At 43.0% G+C, this 21,094-nt stretch overlaps 1 protein-coding gene across 1 annotated transcript in view; it reads left to right on the forward strand.

Annotated features, from left to right (window-relative positions):
- Positions 1 to 21,094, forward strand: part of CACNA1F (calcium voltage-gated channel subunit alpha1 F) — a 152,883-nt gene that overhangs the window by 99,711 nt on the left and 32,078 nt on the right. The window contains exons 30-44 of the mRNA XM_073541426.1: positions 1,816 to 1,944; positions 3,629 to 3,694; positions 3,796 to 3,887; positions 4,763 to 4,922; positions 6,131 to 6,258; positions 11,769 to 11,865; positions 13,107 to 13,209; positions 13,797 to 13,898; positions 13,992 to 14,122; positions 15,357 to 15,464; positions 15,547 to 15,788; positions 16,828 to 16,950; positions 18,645 to 18,802; positions 19,103 to 19,209; positions 19,299 to 19,562. Of these exons, the coding sequence (XP_073397527.1) occupies positions 1,816 to 1,944; positions 3,629 to 3,694; positions 3,796 to 3,887; positions 4,763 to 4,922; positions 6,131 to 6,258; positions 11,769 to 11,865; positions 13,107 to 13,209; positions 13,797 to 13,898; positions 13,992 to 14,122; positions 15,357 to 15,464; positions 15,547 to 15,788; positions 16,828 to 16,950; positions 18,645 to 18,802; positions 19,103 to 19,209; positions 19,299 to 19,562 (2,010 nt within the window). The remainder of the gene's footprint in view (positions 1 to 1,815; positions 1,945 to 3,628; positions 3,695 to 3,795; positions 3,888 to 4,762; positions 4,923 to 6,130; positions 6,259 to 11,768; positions 11,866 to 13,106; positions 13,210 to 13,796; positions 13,899 to 13,991; positions 14,123 to 15,356; positions 15,465 to 15,546; positions 15,789 to 16,827; positions 16,951 to 18,644; positions 18,803 to 19,102; positions 19,210 to 19,298; positions 19,563 to 21,094) is intronic.

Consider the following 21,094-nt stretch of genomic DNA (forward strand, 5'->3'; position numbering starts at 1 on the left):
ACCACTGTAATTGGCAGCAGCGGTCAGGTGACTAGAAGACCTTATCATCAGAGAAACGTCACATGATGCGCTTTTCTAGTCACCTGACCGCTGCTGACTGCAGCAATGCTGTGAACTCTTCATGGAGCAGACACCACGTCTGGACTCGACACAGACCATCAGAGCTGCCTGCGCTGGATCCGCATAGGGGGTAGAAGATTGACTATACCTTAGTTTATTATTTTTGATCAAACCATGTCTAAAAAAATAATATTACAACCCCTTTAAGTGTTTTTGAACTCCCATAATGCACTGCTTTACAGGAAACCAGTAGAATTCTGGATTTATCTTTCTAAAAGAACATAATATCAAGATGATTACAATAAAGTTGTAGCAAAAGATATTTACCATATATTCAAGTATAAGCCGACCTGAGTATAAGCCGAGGCCCCTAATTTTGCCACAAACAACTGGGAAAACTTATTGACTCGAGTATAAGCCTAGGGTGGAAAATGCAGCAGCTACTGGTAAATTTCAAAAATAAAAATAGATACCAATAAAAGTAAAATTAATTGAGACATCAGTAGGTTAAATGTTTTTGAATATTCATATTGAACCAGCCCCATATAATGCTCCATGCAGTTCATGATGGCCCCATAAGATGCTCCATACAAAATATGCTCCATATAATGTTGCACAAAGGTTAATAATGGCCCCATAAGATGCTCCATAAAATAATATGCCCTATATGCTGCTCCATAAAGGTTATGGCCCCATAAGATGCTCCATAGAATATGCCCCATATGCTGCTCCATAAAGGTTATGGCCCCATAAGATGCTCCATAAAGGTTATGGCCCCATAAGATGCTCCATAGAATAGGCCCCATATGCTGCTCCATAAAGGTTACGGCCTCATAAGATGCTCCATAGAATAATATGCCCCATATGCTGCTCCATAAAGATTATGGCCCCATATGCTGCTCCATAAAGGTTATGGCCCCATAAGATGCTCCATAAAGGTTATGGCCCCATAAGATGCTCCATAAAGGTTATGGCCCCATAAGATGCTCCATAGATTAGGCCCCATATGCTGCTGCAAATAAAAAAATGACATACTCACCTCTCGTCGCTGGGGGCCAGGTTCCGGTGTTCTGAGCAGACAGGGACACCGGCGTGCGATAATCACCTGTCCCCGTTCCACCGCTGCGCACCACTCTGTCTTCCTGGTCTCTGCAGTGACAGTTCAGGCAGAGGGCGCGCACTAACCACGTCATCGCGCCCTCTGACCTGAACGTCACAGCCAGAGGACACGGAGGACAGAGCTGTGCGCAGCGGTGGAACAGGGACAGGTGAATATAGCATGGCTCCCCCCATCGCCCCCATCATACTCACCCCCTCCTGGCGCATCTCTGCAGCCCCTGCTTCTCCCATGGTCTCTGGTGCCGCAGCTCTTCCAGTGTTCAGCGGTCACGTGATACCGATCATTAAAGTCATCAATATGTGCATATTCATGACTTTAATGAGCAGTACCATGTGACCACTGAACACAGGTGCCGAAGACCATGGGAGAAGCAGGGGCTGCAGAGACCGTGCCAGGAGGGGGTGAGTATGATCTGACACCCGCGCTTCCCCTCCCCCGCCGACCCCCTGGTATAGGACTCGAGTATAAGCCGAGAGGGGCACTTTCAGCCTTAAAAAATGGGCTGAAAATCTCGGCTTATACTCGAATATATACAGTAATACTTCATGTAGACTTAGATAATGGAATATTGTAATATTAGTATAAAACTAGAGTTTCCCTTTAAGCTGGATCCTCTTTTCTGTGCTTCTCTCTAGAGTTCAGAAGACAGCTCTCGAATATCCATCACCTTCTTCCGTCTCTTCCGTGTGATGCGTTTGGTGAAGCTGCTAAGTAAGGGGGAAGGTATAAGGACATTGCTGTGGACATTTATAAAATCCTTCCAGGTGAGTGCAAGCAAATGTGAGAGGTCCTGAGCCGGCTGCTCGGGGCACGATGATGGGACGTCCATGAGATGTGACATAATGCAGATACGTCCGCTAATCAGTGCTCTAATGTTGAGACGTCACATCCTAGTGATGGGACATAGTCGGCTGCCATGATGGTAAACACAAAGAACCAAGTCCAGGTATGTTCATCTTTTCCTAGTTCTGTTTCTGGAAAAGTTGTAACAACCAACATGTAACTATTATAACATGGCGGCCAACTAACTTCCCAGGTCCTGACAACATTACCTAGAATCTAGATCCTAGATAATGCGATAATACATACAACACCCCAATACTGGTCATACCATATATATCAGGAAGCTGTTGGCTGTGAAATCCAGCATAGCCAATTCTTCTGATGTCCCCTATACATATATGGTCATTATCGAAATAATGGGTCTAACAAGTGTAGAGGGTTATTCACTTATCTTCATAAATGAATATTGTCAGATAGCGCTTATAAATACAAACAAGTTTGCAATGTACTGCTTGTTAAAATTACCAGCCGTTCCTGAGATAGTAACACTTTTCCTATGTTGACAGCTCGCTGCCTTGGAGACCGACCACTATTGCTAGACAGCTGAACATGTGCAGTGCTTACAAGCCCTTTTCTATTGAGCTTGTAAGCACTGTTTTAAAGCTGCCTAGGACAGCTGGATTACACTGTCACCTCCTAATTTCAGCCAGATTCATAGTACTGCTTACAAGCTAGACAACAGCCATGGTCGGTTTCCTAGGAAACGAGTTATAGACAAAAGAAAAGTGTTAATATCTCAAGAACGGTTTCAAATTTTAACACGCAGTAAATTGAAAAAGTGCTTGTTTCTACTAGTGCTATCTGACAATACACATTTATGAAGATGGAAATGCCCCTTTAAAGGTGTCCATATAACATAGACCGCACTAAGCCAAACACTCATATTGCTGACAGTCATCTGTCTTGACTCCCCTTTATGTTTTCAATGATGATATTTTAGCTCCTGGTGAAACAAAGGATCGGGCGTTATAGGTAAACATGCCCAATCCTTCTCTCTCTCATGAGAAACTCGGCATTCCTCACCCTACCCTACTCCTGTGCTGCCTCGGACCTTTAATGGCAGGCTGCAGGTAGTCACAACTGTACAATAGCACACGTGATCGCTGCAGCCAATCACTGGACCCAGCAGATCATGCCATCCACTAGAATTTAATGTGTATATGGGCCAGTATGGGGTCAGACATGGCTAAAATGAACCAAATAACAAATACATGTGTAGAAAAAGGAAGAAGCAATGGAAATATCAGAAAACCCATAAGAAATCCCACAAGTCAGTGCATGAAGACATGGTGGCATCATGCGTAATGGCATCATGTGTAATGATCATGCAACTCGTCTACATCTATTACTACGGTGTGAGATACTATTTCCATGGAGCTGCACATTTGTATATAGAATAAAACTACAAATTATAAGATAAATGATATAATATTTTGCAGTTCTGGATCATTGTGGGGATTCCTACTGAACCCATGGCATATAGATCCTCTTTGAAGAGTGTCCTTCACCCAGTATTGCCGTGGCAGTGTCAGTATCGGCCTTTGGCTACAGATGCTTTTTTATGAGACTTTTCTCATCTCCCCCTATGATGTTTTCCTCCTCTAGGCTTTGCCATATGTTGCTCTTCTGATAGCAATGATATTTTTCATCTACGCCGTCATCGGCATGCAGGTGAGTCAGACATGTACCGGGACTGACTTACAACTTTCCATTTACAGCCGCAGTGCGAGCTGAGCTTATCTCTCTATTCTCTACTTTGTTCTCATTCATAGACATTTGGAAAAATCGCCATGCAGGATGGGACTCAGATTAACCGGAATAATAACTTCCAGACCTTCCCCCAGGCCGTGCTCCTGCTCTTCAGGTACGAGGGTCACCCGCAGTGCGATGATAATGATGATGGACATAGAGGACAGAAACACAGCAGTAAATATAGGGCTGGGTGATCATATGTGAAATAAAGGGGTTGTCCACTATTCGGACAACCTCTTCTTAAATACTGTATTCCTAGGTGTTAAATAAAAATACACTATATTCACCTCCGATATCCGTGCCAGGTTTCCCAAAGCTCGCGTGACATTGCTATGCCTATGGCCGCCAATGGGCTGCTTTGATCACACTTCTTTCGGATTAACCTTGGACCTCTAAAGGAAGTGATAGTGTCTGAGTAGTGGATAACCCCTTTAGGTAGGATTTTCTTATCTGAACTTAATTCTTAAAAAAAAAAAAAACATTGTCAATAATTTCCCCTTAAAGGGGTTATCCTACCAATGAAGTAACCTGAACATACTGGGCTCCAATGCAAAATAGTTAAAAAGGGCCCCAAAGTGTTACACGTCTTTAATAGTTTCTCAATGGGACCTCCCAGACTCCTGTTGCCATTGCAACCCATGCCATGCACCGCCTATGATGCAACCCATGCACCGCCTATGATGCAACTCATGCACCGCCTATGATGCAACTCATGCACCGCCTATGATGCAACCCATGCACCGCCTATGATGCAACCCATGCACCGCCTATGATTACACCCGTTTCCCAAATACTTTTATCACCTGTCCACAGATGATCAGTGGGTCTTCTGAGAATAGATGTCTTAAAGTCCCCTGTCCGCTCTGGTGTTAATGCATGACCACCGATCCATTCAATTCTGTGGAAGTGAAAAAGAAAGTTAGATCCATGGATATACAGAGCTTAAATCTAGGCTACACTGGTTCTCTTCTTTCCTTTTTTTTGTAGATGTGCCACAGGTGAAGCCTGGCAGGATATCATGTTGGCCAGTTTACCAGGCAAGAGATGTGACAGTGAATCTGACTTTGCCCCGGAGGAAGAGTTTACCTGTGGAAGCAACTTCGCCATTGTGTATTTTATCAGCTTCTTCATGCTTTGTGCTTTCTTGGTAAGCAGAAGACAAGTCTGTCTGCACAAAATGAATGTTCAAACCAAACACAGGCGACTTGATGCATCTTTGGTGCTTCCAAGCAGTTCAGTGCATCTTCCCATCTACTTGTTTTCCCTCTATCTCCACCCTTCTCTGGCCGTTGTAAAGAAAGCTGTCGATCAAAGAAGACAAGGGTGAAGATAGATGCAAAACACGTAGTTGGGAAAGGTACACAGAGTTGTTTATATCATCCCCCTTTTCAGATTTTTAAAATACGGAAATAAAAAAAATAAATAAATAAACCTAATTGTTCTTGCCCCTTCCGAAAATGTCCAGTCTATTAAAATATAAAACTATTTAACAAATATAATGAACTCAAAAACAAAAAAAAAAATCAAAATGCCAGATTTGCTTTTTTTCAGTCTTCACCGTCCCCCCACAACCCTTACAAAAATGCAATAAAAAGTACTCAATATTTCACATGTACCCCAGAATGGTTGGAATTAAATTTGCAGCCCTCACACAGCTCCATCACGGGAAAAATGTAAAAAAATGTGGGACCATCACTCCTGAGCCTCGTTCTCGGGATAGGTGGGTGTCCTTAGTAGTCAACCCCCCAGTAATTGAACACTTATCACCTTCTCCTTTAAAAGGCAACTTTTTGTGCTTGTTTTAGCAGGGAGCTCTTTTATTCCATGTTTCAAATCTGTATTACAGAGGTGGCATTATACTATATAAAGCCAGAGTAATTCTTTGTAAAATGATAGTACAGTCACTGTCCTCAATTATCTGTCCTTATATCCAATTGCAATTGAAAGCCAGTGACGCGAGGTTTTCCGAGGTGAAACCATGCAAATGCCGCATTATCATCCGTTCGCCTTTATTTCTGAGGCCTCCTATTTCCTGCCGTATAATGGACCCCAGCTATTCAGATGCATTAGGTGACTCAATTTCCATCTAATATACGCTGAACCCTGCCTGAAGCATGAGAGGTCCTGCTTTGTATTCAGGCCACGAACCATGGCCGAAATCTGTAAGGATTCACTCTAGAAATCAATTTTTACGCTTTATGCAGAGGTCATCATAATTCGGCAGCGGGGGCATTTCATCTAACTGAGCTGATGGCATTACTTCCCAGACGATTATTGTTTTTTATTACCTCTGCAATAATTGACTTGTTGTTTTTTTTAATGAATCAATTATTAATTTCACTTATTCCTTTTCAGATCATCAACTTGTTTGTTGCCGTCATCATGGACAATTTTGATTATCTGACGCGAGACTGGTCCATTCTCGGTCCCCATCATTTGGATGAGTTTAAGAGGATCTGGTCAGAATACGACCCTGAGGCAAAGTACGTTAAGAGCAACTTACATCAACTATATGCAGTCATTACACATGTGCTACGTGTGGGTCATAGCGTCAGCCTCCGAAAACATCATCTACATATCGTAACCAAAGTAGGTAGACATGAATACTCATAAATGAGGGTATCCATCAAACAATATCACAGATAAATGTATGATTGGAGGGAATCTGACTGCTGGGAACCTCACCAATCCCAAGAACTGAGATCCCAGGAGTGCGCATGCGCAAACACAGCTCCCTTAGATAGTGGAAGGAGTGGTGGTGGACCCTACAAACTACTGATGTATTCACTCGGGGGACACAAGACCCTTGTTTTCAGTTCTAGTGGTCAGACCCACACTGATCATAAATTTATAATTTGTGCAGGGCTGCTCCCAGATATATCTGGGCCCTTAGATGATAGAGTCCTGTGGCCCCTTTCTGCAATTTCATTTCTCTTTTCATTTCATCTTCCAAGAGCTATAGCTTTTTTTTCTGATAGAGTTGTATCAGGCAAGCCTTTTGTATTTTTTTATTTGCAGTACGAGCTGTAGTTTTTATCATTACAATTTTGAAGACCACACGACTTTCTGATCTGTTTTTATTTAATTTCTCGGGGAAGTGAAGTGATGAGTTAAAAAGCAGCAATTCTGCCATTTCTATTTTATTTTTTTTTCATTTTGGCGCTCACTGTTTGGGATAAATATTATATTTATAGTTGGGACATTTACGTGAGCAGCAATATCAAATATGTTAATTTATTTTTTACTGTTTAGGCTTAGTTACAATCGCTTGAAAAGAGGAGTGATATGAACTTTAGATTTTTTTTAGATTTTTAGACATTTTTGAGCCTAGGATCTCGTCGCTTGTACATTGCGTTACTCTAATATTAGAGAGAATTTAAAAATTGTCTATCTCCTAGAGATGAGCGAACTGCTTCGCACAACCCAGATCCACGGTGCAGGTCAATGCACCACACGCTGCACAGATGACGTCACGCCAGGCTGGCTGATCAAACACCGCAATGAAACTCCGGAAATTTGCGCAGCTCCTGTCCACAGCCACAGAGCACTGACCTTGAACTGTGGACCAGGGTTGCGCAAAGCAATCCTCTCATCTCTATCCTGGAGATATACATAGGTGTACAAATATGGCAGACATGGGGCACCTCAGTAGGCTCTCATGTTGGGGTGGGAAGGGCAGATTGGGGTCGGAAGGGACATTTTTCCCCATTTGCAATCTCTTAAATATCGCAGTCACGACTGCCAAGTTAAACTGCTGAGATCGGAGCTGGCTCTGATTACATCAGAAAGACTCGGGTGCCAGCTGTATAACACTACTGACACCTGAGCTTGCTCTATACACACAGCTTCTCCACCATACATTCAGTGCACACATCCACCATACATTCATAGAATCATAGAATGGTAGAGTTGGAAGGGACCTCCTGGGTCATCTGGTCCAACCCCTTGCTCAAAGCAGGATTCACTATATCATCCCAGACAGATATCTGTCCAGCCTCTGTTTGAAGACTTCTATTGAAGGAGAACTCCCCACCTCTTGTGGCAGCCTGTTCAACTAATTGATCACCCTAACTGTTAAAAAGTTTTTTATAATATCTAATCTGTGTCTCCTCCCATTCAGTTTCATCCCATTGCTACTAGTCTTTCCTTGTGCAAATGAGAATAAAGATGATCCTTCTACAATATGACAGACCTTGAGATATTTGTAGACAGATATTAAGTCTCCTCTCAGTCTTCTTTTTTGCAAGCTAAACATTCCCAAATCCTGTAACCATTCCTCATAGGACATGGTTTGCAGACCGGTCACCATTCTGGTCGCTCTTCTCTGAACTTGCTCCAGTTTGTTGATATATTTTTTAAAATGTGGTGCCCAAAACTGGACACAATATTCCAGATGAGGTCTGACCAAAGAGGAGTAGAGGGAAATAATGACTTCACGTGATCTAGACTGTATGCATCTGTTAATACATCCCAGAATTGCATTTGCCTTTTTTTTGCTGCTGCATCACACTGTTGACTCATGTTCAGTTTATGATCTATTAGTATACCCAAGTCTTTTTCACATGTGCTGTTGCTTAGCCCTATTCCTCCCATTATTTATATGCTTTTTTCATTTTTATTGCCCAGATGTAGTACTTTGCATTTTTCCCTGTTAAAAACCATTCTGTTAGTTGCTGCCCACTGCTCCAGTTTATATCTTTTTGAATCCTCTCTCTCTTCTCTAGTATTAGCTATCCCTGCTAGCTTTGTGTCATCAGCAAATGTAATCAATGTACCCTCAATTCCTTCATCTAAATCATTGGTAAAGATGTTGAATAATACAGGGCCCAGGACAGAACCATGTGGTACCCCACTTGAGATATTCTTCCAACTGGATGTGCAGCCATTTACGACCACTCTTTGGGTCCAATCACGAAGCCAGTTATGAATCCACCTAACAGTTGCCTTGTCCATTCTATATTTAGTCATTTTTTCAATAAGGATGGTTGAGGTCCTTTGTCAAATGCTTTGCTGAAGTCAAGATATACTATATCTACAGTATTTCCCTGATCCACCCAATCAGTGATTCTGTCATAGAAGGAAATTAAGTTAGTCTGACATGACTTAATAGTTACAAACCCATGCTGACTCTGGTTAATCACCTCATTCTTATCCAGGTACGTACATGTTGTTTATTAATTTGTTCAAAGATCTTTCCTGGTATAGAAGTCAGACTCACCGGCCTATAGCTCCCTGGGTCCACCTTCTTCCCCTTTTTGAAGATAGGAACATTTGCTTTTCTCCAGTCTTCTGGGACTTCTCCAGTTCTCCAAGAATTTTCAAAGATTATGGAGAGTGGTTCAAAAATTTCTTCTGCTATCTCCTTCAGTACTCTGGGGTGTAATTCATCTGGATCTGGAGACTTTAATTAATTAATGTTAGCTAAGTGTGTCCTCACTATCTTTCTGTTTATAGATATCCTGGATTCTTCTATTCCTTTAATAGGACAGTGAAAATCAGTTGATGTTACATTTCCTTTTTGAGAGAAAACAGATGCAAAATAGGAATTTAAAAGTTCGGCCTTCTCAACATCCTTTCTTACCATTTCATCGTTTTCATCCTGTAAAAATCCTATAGCATTTTTGACTTTTACTTTTGACATTTTCCCAAATTCTTTTTTTATTGCTTTTGACGTCTTTTGCAAGCCTTAATTCATTGTCAGCTTTAGATAATCTGATGCATCCCCTGCAGGTTCTGCAGACAGCATTATATTCTTCTTTAGATATGCCTCCCTCTTACCATTTGATAAACATTTCTTTCTTCCTTTTAGCATGTGTTTAAGTTCTGAGTTCATCCATCCTGGTTTCCTTAAATGCTTTGTATTCTTCCTTCTTTTCGGAATTGTTAATGATTGTGCTTTGAGAATCTCATTTTTCAAAATTTCCCATCCTTCCTGGACATTTTTGTCCTTAAGGATATCCAGCCAATGGATCCCTCCAATTCTCTTTCTGAATCCCTTATAATCTGCCTTTCTGAAATCTAACCTTGACGTCTGAGTCTCCACAGGTCTTCCTCCTCTAGTTATCCAAAATTCTAAAATAGCATGGTCGCTACTTCCTAGAGTCCCAGTCACTCTTACCTCCTCAAACATTTCCTCCCTGTTTATAAGGATTAGATCCAAGGTAGCAGTTCCCCTTGTTTTCTCCCCTACCTTTTGGAAGATAAAGTTGTCAGCAAGAGAGGATAAGAATTTCCTTGACCTGTTAGTTTTGCCTGAGAGAGATTCCCAACAAATGTCTGGATAGTTGAAATCTCCCATGACCATTATGTCATATTTTTTGGAGAAGTTGACCATTTGATGCATAAAGAGTTCATCCATATCTTCAGCTTGCACAGGCGGCCTGTAGTAAATGCCTACGATGGTGTCCTTTCCATTGTTCTGTCCTTGAATTGCACACATCCACCATACATTCAGTGCACACATCCACCATACATGTAAGATGGATATCAAAAATCTAACCCAGGGCAGAGTGGACACTGGCACTTTTCCAGGTTCGCTGGGTGCTGGTGAAAGAACTGATGCTGTGGATGGCTTATAAATTTTATTTTTGTACCCTTGCTAGCATGATTGACCTATGATTGATTTATGGTCAAATCCGTAAACAAATTTACAAGCCTTATCCCATAGACTCATTGAAAGATAAGTGGACCCCGTAGACTCATTTTGAGATAAGCAGATTCCATAGACTCATTGAGAGATAAGCGGATCCCATAGACTCATTGAGAGATAAGCAGAACCCATAGACACATTGAGAGATAAGCGGCCCCGTAGACTCATTGAGAGATAAGCGGATCCTGTAGACTCATTGACAGATAAACGGATCCCATAGACTCATTGAGAGATAAGCGGCCCCAGTAGCCTCAATGAGAGATAAGCGGATCCCGTAGACTCATTGAGAGATAAGCGGATCCCGTAGACTCATTGAGAGATAAGTGGCCCCCACGTAGTCTCGTTGAGTGATAAGCGGATCCCATAGATTCATTGAGAGATAAGCAGCCCCCGTAGACTCATTGAGAGATAAGCAGATCCCGTAGACTCATTGAGAGATAAGCGGATCCCGTAGACTCATTGAGAGATAAGCGGATCCCGTAGACTCATTGAGAGATAAGCGGATCCCGTAGACTCATTGAGAGATAAGCGGCCCCCCCGTAGTCTCGTTGAGTGATAAGCGGATCCTGTAGACTCATTGAGAGATAAGCAGCCCCAGTAGCCTCAATGAGAGATAAGCGGATCCCATAGACTCATTGAGAGATAAGCGGATCCCGTAGACTCATTGAGAGATAAGCGGCCCCCCCCCCGTAGTTTCGTTGAGTGATAAGCTGATCCCATAGATTCATTGAGAGATAAGCGCCCCCCGTAGACTCATTGAGAGATAAGCAGATCCCGTAGACACAATGAGAGATAAGCGGCCCCCCCGTAGTCTCATTGAGTGATAAGCAGATCCTGTAGACTCATTGAGAGGTAAGCGGATCCCGTAGTCTCACTGAGTGATAAGCGGATCCCGTAGATTCATTAAGAGACAAGCGGATCCTGTAGTCTCATTTAGTAATAAGCGGATCCTGTAGACTCATTGAGTAATAAGCAGACCCCGTATGGCATCCGATTTTAACTGATGTATTACAGTTCTGTAGCATAGTGAACTGTAAATGATTAATCCCTGCTGATTATAAAGAAGGTTTGTATATGGATGTGAAAAACTCCTCCCGCTCTCCTGGATGAGAATGGGACTTTTTTATACACTAGTCTGAATGTACCCTATAAAAGTGAAATGCCTTGTCCATTCAACCCGGCGTTATCTAAATACGAACCCGCTGGTAAGAATGTGTTAAAACATGCTGCCATAATAATGCTTAATCAACCACAGTATATGAGTCCTGCAGGGCAGGAGGCACCTCGCCACCAAGTGCGTGCACCCCAAAGTGATAAATCGATCTTTGCCTTTTTATTTTGCAGGGGCCGTATTAAACATTTGGACGTTGTGACCTTATTACGCCGCATCCAACCTCCCCTGGGATTTGGAAAGCTATGCCCACACCGTGTTGCATGTAAGGTAAGCAGGTAACATATACAGAGGGTATATATACATTACTAGCAGTGTATTATAATAACCGTGAAAAAAAGAGACAAAGACAGTCATTTCTACGTTTTAAAAGCAAAAGGAGAGGAAATAAAGGGGGCGATGAGAATAAGTTGGCAAAAAATACTGGTTTGCTTTACATGTCTTCATCCAGCAGAGGTCAGCAGTGAGGAGACTACACGGATTATACAGATCTATATTTTAGCATAGAAATAATAAAAGGAATTAGAAATGGTTTCCATTTTGTTCTACGGCTGCTTTTGTCCACAGGGTGCGGCCTCTCGGGGCTCTGCCAGCTGCACCATCGGTAAAATGAAATCATGCACTATTTGCATGCACACATTTGCTTGTGACTCACATATTTGCTAGTGGGGGGGTTTCTGCATGCGTCTCACCAGCATCACATTAGGACGAAAAATGAGCTCTGATTGAGACAACCTTTAAAAGATTATGCTCCTAGACGTCTGTGTCTTTGCATCATACAATATGGTCATTTTCTTTTTGCAAAAATCAACTACTACTATCTTTTTTTTGGCATTATGTCCTATTTTTGCAAAATTAGCGCTCTAGGGAAATATGCATTTAGCTGGACTAATTTTATCTAAACCTCTTCTTTGCCATTGGCTTCCAGCGGTTTACAGCAGCCTATATTCCGCCTATGGTGCAGCAGTAACATCCGATGGGATAATAGAGTTGCCATAACGATTGGATTTGCTCCTTACGTCCCCGATCTGTTATCGGAAGACCCCCGCTCTTTTTGAGAGTGATTATGAATGTGGATATAATTATTCTACTGCTGTGTTTACACATTGTAGGTTTACCTGTAGCGCCCATCATCAGGAGAAAACACAAAGGGCCTCTCTTTGGAGGACCCATCATTACATAGTTGGCACATGATAAGTGTGCAATGCTTCCTTTCTCCTGCGGAGGCGCTGCAGAAGAATCCAACTTTTGCTGCCAGGTTCCCCTGCTGATCACTGGAGGTCTCAGCAGTGGGACACCCTGAGATCATCTTATCATTTAAGGACATCTCAAAATTTGGATCATATGATGGCATCCATTGGGCACTTGCATGTATTGCTTGACTTACTGGCTGTTACTAAACTCACAGGAATAGGTTTAAGATGGATTTTTGAGCTTTGGGTATTTCTGACATTTTTATTTTACTGTCTGGTGTTTGTATTTCCTGATTTTTTACCTTAATATGTCCACAGAGACTGGTCGCTATGAATATGCCTCTAAATTCGGATGGTACTGTGACATTCAACGCTACTCTGTTTGCCCTGGTGCGGACTTCGCTAAAGATAAAAACTGAAGGTACATCAGTCCTTTATATGTCTGATGAGAGAGATTTCCACATTACGCAGAAGAAAGCAAAATATTATTTAAATATTGTTGTTAAAGGGGTTGATCTGCGGACGCCGCAGGGGGAAATGTCTGCCAGAATCAGAGCCGCTAGTACAGAATAGCTCTCCGCTCTGGCGTCGGGCCCCCTTTATGAAGTCCTTATACCTAACTTAGACTTATAGACAGGGGTTAGGTTCATTAGACAAGCCCTTTAACGAAAAATACATTTAAAGGGGTTGTCCCATAAACCACATTTATCACTTATTTAGAAGATAGATAATAAATGAATAATCATGAGCTATAGATATATTATTAATATTAAGAGTGAAAGATCAGCTATGGAGGACATTAGATGAAGGGAGGGGGTGAATTTTAGGCCACAATGCAGTGACTAATATAGCAGGACCCTTCTTGTTCCAGCAGATCTGACGATGCAGACGACAAATCCTGAATAATGTGTAACACTGGCTGCACAACATGAAGCTCTGTGCAGTGTTTGGCCTAATTATATTTTTAGCAAGGTTTCCTATAATAATTATCTATCTCTGTCTTTTTAGGGACTCTGGAAGCTGCTAACGAGGAGCTGAGAGCTGTCATTAAAAAAATCTGGAAAAGAACCAAGCAGAAGATACTGGATGAAGTCATCCCTCCCCCGGAAGGTCAGGCCTCTGTATATTATACCGTATACCGGGTTCTATCACCTGGATCTACAGTATGTGCTATAAAGAAAAATCTTCTCTTTTTTTTACCAGAGGAGGAAGTAACAGTGGGGAAATTTTACGCCACTTTCTTAATCCAAGATTACTTCCGGAAGTTTCGCCGTAGGAAGGAAAAGGGTCTTCTGGGAACAGAAACTCTTCCAAGCAATTCAACCACGTTGCAGGTTAATAACCATTCTGCAATATCCAGTTTGTAAAATAATGAAAGTAGCATGACAGGATGTCCATCCTAGTTCATTGCTTTAGTTGTTTAATTTAAATGTTCCTACATTTTTTGGGGGGTTGATTCATTTTTTTTTTTAAATAGTTTTAGAACTGCCAGAGAGCAGTTTTTCAGTACAAAGAGCTCCAAATTCGCTGCATAGACTTGAAATGTTGACTGCCTACAGTCACCCTTAGAGGGAGCACACTGCATGCTGTTCATATATTGAGCTCAATAACATGCAGTGAGCTCCCTCTAGTGGTGGCTGCAGGCAGCCAACATGTTATAATTCAGCAAACAATCACTGACCTCAGGGAGACCAGTCAAAGAAAAAACTGCGGCAGCCGGCAAAGGCGCTCAATCACAGTGAAATCCTAGGTGCATTGCTCCCTGGGAAATACGAATATGCAAATAAAGTCCATGGAGCCTCATTTAAGAGTCTGAAACACGGGACTAGCCAGACCTTTCTCCAGGGAAGGACCCAGCCAAGGGGTGGCTCCTTTCGGAAACCATCATTACCACCATATTAAGTGGCCCTTTAAGTCAATATCCAGGAGTAGGACTCTAGCTAGGTGAGAGCAATGCCTAGTAGATGTTGTGATGTTGGTCTACTAGGCATTGCTCCCACCTAGCCAGAATCCTACTCCACACTGATGAGGGGCAACACCCCGAAACAGCTGTCTGTGGATGGATACCTGGCCTTGGTATTTCCCTTGTCATATCTGTAAACCCATAAAGAGCTGGATATTGACTTAAAGGGCCACTTAATATGGTGGTAATGGTGGTTTCCGAAAGGAGCCACCCCTTGGCTGGGTCCTTCCCTGGAGGAAGGTTTGGCTAGTCCCGTGTTTGAGACTCTTAAATGAGGCTCCACGGACTTTATTTGCATATGTTATAATTCAGATCTACGTCTATGTAGGCAACCAGCATGTTGCCTGTTATATGTACAGCTTGGCTGCATTGTCTACTGGACGTCTTTGGTAGTTTCAAACACAATTCATAAAGCGATCAAAAGCCAAATGTGGCTGATCCACGGATGCAACAATAAAATGTCTACTGATTGCTGAGCTGCATCTGTATTTGAAGATTTGAACCAGGGCAAGTGCCAGTGCAACTTTTGGCTCATCCGCAAACATATAATGGCTCAAATCTGTATGATTGCTAATCTATCTTGTGTAACCCTTCTTGTCTTTAAGGCTGGACTGAAAAGTCTACAGGATCTGGGATCGGAGATTCGGAGAGCATTGTCCTCTGAGCTAGAAGACGAAGACGACCTGTCTGCATTTAAATGCCTTGGACGCCAGGTATGAGATCGGTGATATGTAAGTGACATGTATCCGTGTGTCCTGCCCCGTGAGGGAGCTATTAGTCACGTCTTCATTTTAGGTGGTAGAGGAAACGGTCTTATGCGAGGGTGCACCAGAGTTGGTCAAGGAACGTCCGCTTTCTTCGTCCGTACTCTCCCTCACCAACTCGATTGGAGGACACGATGAGGATGCTCCTTCCTCCCCCCAAAGACCATCTTTAGTCAATCGACCTGGTGGAGGCTCCAAAGACAGCCTATTACCTCCTCCATCAACACCGACCAGTGGGACCAGTGCCAAGAAAAGGCATCTTAACACACACAGGTGAGCTAGATGTAGCTGATATGACTGAAGCTGCGATCCATATGGTAACAAATGAGTTAACCGAGTCCCCTGACATTTATAGCAGCAAGTGTCAATTATCTCCACCTGCTGCTATTTACCCCACATTGTAGAAAATCAGCACCGCTCATATACCGGTAATAAGGACGTCATTTACCAACCGCTGCCCTAATTGTTGTGTTCACCTTTGCATCAGAGTCATATAGACCCCTTCCAACCTTTGCCCCCACCTGAAATCCCGAAACCACATTTCATACATTCATACCACACTATATCTATCGCACATCTCTATAAACGTTGAAATTTAGCTTCCTTTTCTATCAATCATCCACTTCTCCACCTGCTTTCAAAACTTCGCATTCACTCTGATAATCAGTTGAAAACTTATCTTGCTCAAGGAAAATATGGATTGAGAGCTCAAGCTGATGGATCAGGCTGTAGCTGTCTATTAAAGTCTATGGAGGAGGGAGCAGTGTAGGGTAGCACAGAAGCAGGGTGGTGCTGCTGCTTTAGTAAGTGGTTATCTCACCCCAGAGATGGATTCACAACTACACTGCTCAGGACCGTGGTATAATGTCCTCTATGCTGCTGCTCTTAAACATGTGCTTGATAGAGCTAGGAGGAGAAGGTACGCTCAGGTCTGTGTGTGCAATGTATGGGAGACATCATAGTAGCTAGTCTTCAACGCTAACTCATTTGACAACCGAAAATTAGAGATAGAGGAGAAAACTGGTGAAAAAATTCAGAAGACAAGTCATATAATTAAAATCATATTCTGAGCAGTATAATATAAACCAAAGCAGTTGAAGGACATGTAAAGTGCAAAGCTATGGCTCCCAATTAAATACTTCACAACCGATTATATATACTGTATATAATCTGTTGTCCAGAATAAAACAAACAAAATGTGCGTGTGTGTATATACTGTGTATGTGTGTGTGTGTGTATATATATGTGTATATATATATATATATATAATATTATAAATAAAATCAGAAATGTATGTGAATCTTTTATCTAGAAGAAGTTCAGATGCAAACTTCCTACCACCCACTGTACGTGAGCAAGAAGAGACCGCTACGGAAGATGAGCAGAGATCTAGGACGACCTCACCTGTGTATCCCCTGAGCAATGAGACAGAGAGGTATGACGCGTAGACTATGTACCTGTGATATCACAATATAAGGTGCTGTAAAAATATAGACATAACTGGCCCAATTCATCACTTGCAGTTTATTTTTTTTTGGTGGTGGGGGGGAATATCTGGTGTTTGTTTATGGTTATTTGCACTAAATTCTTCAAAATAACGCTCGCGTTCACAAATTTTAAGCAAAATAAAAAATGCTACTTATTTTAAACTTTAAAGTTTAAATGGAACCTGTCAGCTCTCCGATCTCTCCCTAGATGCACATAAAATCACTTCAAGAAGGGACATTTGAGCAACTGTTTAACAACTGATGATGAATCAGCCCAAAACATATGGAAATCCCCCAAACCCTGCAAAGAAAGACAAACATTAAAAAAAAATCAGGCAAACACACATAAACAAATCTATAAGAAAAAGTGCAAATTAAAAGACAAACGTGTACATGAAAAACATTTATAGCCTACAAATAAAAAACGGAAATGCAATAATGAATCAGGCCTTATATATTTCAATGATGCTTATGTATAGGGAATGTATTGAAAGTAATCCTGGTTATCCCTGTAAGTTTTACCTGGTTGCTGGGGGTCCTTGCAATGTTGCACCTTATCATCAAAGGATACATAAAAGACTTCTAATATCTAGATCAGTTTATTTATATACTCCCATATACTATCAGTAGACTTGTATTCCCAGTATCGGTAAGTATCAGCCCCTTCAATCCTGTTTTGGGAGAGATCAATTCAACAACCAAGTACAAGAGTTAAACCCTCCCCGAGGATCCGCATAGGCATTTATGCCACAACACAGAGACTCAGCAGACAGGATCATGTCACACGGAAAATCCTCCATCTGTTGTATCACATCTACTAAAAGAACAGCCTGCCCCATTGTAACTTTTCCATACACATATGGGTATATGGGTTTATGCAGTGCAAAACTACATAGAATATATTAGGTCGGAGTATCTCTGCTCCGCACAAGGGTTTACACTGTAATAGAGCACTTCACTTCCCTGCATAGGAAATCAGCCATTTATCCTTCTGCTGTCCTTTCAGGGGCTGATAAGTGGTGGCCAGACACTGCTGACCTCTATAGAAGCAAAGGATCAGACCTGGTGGAAACTCACCCTTTGGTTTAGTGTGAATAATTACAAAATACATTCAATTTCTTGTTTATGTTGTTTCCATGGACCCGATTTCATCATTTGCGCTTTTTTTGTGTATTTTGGAATTCCTTTTCATTTTTTTTCTTCAAAATATCGCACGGTTCTTGAATTTTGCTCAAAAAATAATTTCTACTTTATCTTTGTCTTTTATCTATTTTTGTGAGTTGTCCAGTACAAGAGTCCCAAATTCTGCTAAAATTTTGCAAGATTTGTTAAAATTTTTTAGACATACAGTATATAAAATTACTCTGGGGTGGGTGAAAGAGGGGGAACTGGAGCACATTTACACCCCAAAAAATGTAGGAACTTTTAAAAAAGTTCAATTGGCTGAAAACATCTGGAAACCCCCCAAATCCCAATAATCAATAATAAAAAAACAGCAAAAAAAAAAAACCCAGAACGAATATATAAAACAGACTTCAAAAAAAGATGCAAATGGAAACAGGTGAAAAACACCAAAAAAAATAAGCAAAAAAAAAGTTGAAAATGCAATAATGAATGGAGCCCTATATTTCTCATTATATAGGAAGCAAAAATTGGAGGACTCTTTAAGGCGTTCATTGTCTCCAGAAGAAAGGATAAACTTTTCGTCCATACCGGCAGCACCTCCTGCAGCTTCCAGGGCAAATGGAACTGTAGATGGCAGAGTGCCCCCTCGCCGACGACTTTTGCCCCCTACCCCAGGTTTGCAAACTACTTTTGCGTATATAGAACCAGAACAGTATGTCTTAAGGGGGTAGTTATCCTCCATGGTCCTTCACAGTCTCTGTTTGCGCTTCTTGAGCGATCACGAGGTGCACTTACAAGTGACCTTGGCAGCCATTCAGTAGCCTCATCGGTGGTACTAGCTTTGACAGCACGGGACTAATGAGGCGTGAGATCGGCTATAGCGCTCTAGGAAAGTAAACAGGGACCATCGGTGCATTGGCGCTAGAGAACCAGTTTTTAAATCACCTATGTAAATTTTGCATTTTTTGATCATAGGTAACAAATCTTCATTCAGCATCCAGTGCCTGAAAAGACAAGGAAGCTGTGATGATATCCCAATCCCAGGAACGTACCACCAAAATGCACCGCTGTGCCGAACCAGGGTGAGTAGAGTTTGCTTCCTTCACGCTGGGATCTTTCATATTTTACTTTCTTGATCATTTCCCCATCATTATATTGTCATCTCCTACAGGTTTATGGAAGTTCAGATTCCTGGCAAAGAAACAATTATCCACCAAGTGGTCCACACTCCTGGGCCAATCCGCCAAAACGTGGTCGCCTCCTCTATGCTCCACTTATTTTGGTGGAGGAAGACAGCAGCCTGCCTACGATCCCCTGCACGCACTGGTATAGAGAGGAAGAGGGCAAGGCACCTTACTGCACCTACACCCAGCTGCGTGTGCCCGGGCAGAGGCTAAAGGAAAAGAGAGGCAGTGCAGACAGCCTAGTGGAGGCAGTAAGTAGTCATGAGATTACGTCTTTTAAAAAACACTTATTGCTGTCATTAACACTGCATTCACACTGCATTTGCAGAGTACGTTTGCTAAATGCACCAGTAACACTCCCAACGTATAGATAACCTATCTACAAGGTAAAGAAAAATATCCTTACTCTGTCGCCTCATTAGGGGACACAGAACCATGGGTGTTATGCTGCTGTCCACTAGGAGGCGACACTATGCATAATCTGAAAAAGATTAACTATGGCTCCTCCTCTGCAGTATACACCCCTGGACGGCGTCAGCCTTCTCCAGTTTTTGCTTAGTGTCGCAAGGAGGCACACCTAAAGGTTTTTTCTTTTTTCCGTTTTTTTCTTCGGATGACAGATGAAGAAAAGTGGGTCTCCTCAGTGAGACTTCCGGCATGGCTCCTTCCTCGGCCCCCTATTATGGGGTGCCCAGTTGAATTTGAGATGGCGGTTCCCCATGTCGCTCATTCCCCAGTCCTGCGGGTGCTGGTTCGAAGTTGAGACCCCCCTCCTTCCCCAATTCCTTTTGGTCTTGGGTTGAGGTCGAGGCGAGGAAGAAGCCCTCTGACGGTGACAGCAGCACCCTCCCTAATCCCCCTATGGGGGTATTAGGTTGAGACGCCGCAGGTAGGGTCTGTTCCATGGCAACCTACGCAGCATCCAGGGACCCCAGCCAGCTGCGGGCTCCTGTCGGGGCCGGGGGGGAGTGCAGGCAGGCATAGCACATGCAGACACAGGGCTCTATGTGCCCCTGTGTCTGCGGCAGCATTAGTCTACAGCGCCGCAGGGGAACCCACCACAGGGCTCCGCTTCATGTTGTGGCCCCACCGCTAGCCTGCCTTTCAATCCGGGGGTCCGGTAAAAATCCGACCCCCCCCCCCCCCCCCGGACTACCGCCCCGGCCTGGAGCCCTTCCTGGGCGTAGAAACCTAATTTAGGCCGCGGCTTCGGCCTAGCTGAGGTCGCCGCCTCCTCTCCGCCCCCGGGCCCGCCCCCCCGGATGACAAATATGACACTCCACAGTGTCATAGAAGGGGCGGATCGAGGCAGAAAGGGCGCGTTTTTTCACATCTCTGCATGCTCTCTCAGCTCTCCGCCCCCTTCTTCTCCCTCATCTCCTCGGCAGCCATCTTCGCTGCAGCAGACGCTGTCCCATACAGCAGCAAAGCCAGCAGTCTCTGGGGGGCACAGGACTGTGAATTGTCAGCGCTGGACCTAGGGGCACACTGGTGGGGTAAGATCACAGCCGGGTTCTCTTTACTCGGCTGTGAATCCATATTACCTACAAGGTTTTCCTATAGCTCCCCTGCGTAGTCACCCCTGTACAGTCCTCTGCTAGCCAGCCTCTGTGCACTATGCCGGGCTCAAGGAAAAGAACCAGGCAGGACTGTTTTTATGCTTTCTGCACAGCCTGCAAAGCCACGCTCCCCAGTGGCAGCACGTACCCGCACTGCAAGGATTGTATCCAAAATACTGGGTCAGAGCCCCAGGAAGCCCCTATCATTGCTTCAGCGGCCGCTA

The sequence above is a fragment of the Dendrobates tinctorius genome, unplaced genomic scaffold (assembly GCF_039654945.1).
Source record: "Dendrobates tinctorius isolate UK_male_01 unplaced genomic scaffold, ASM3965494v1 ptg000120l, whole genome shotgun sequence".
Classification (NCBI taxonomy): domain Eukaryota; kingdom Metazoa; phylum Chordata; class Amphibia; order Anura; family Dendrobatidae; genus Dendrobates; species Dendrobates tinctorius.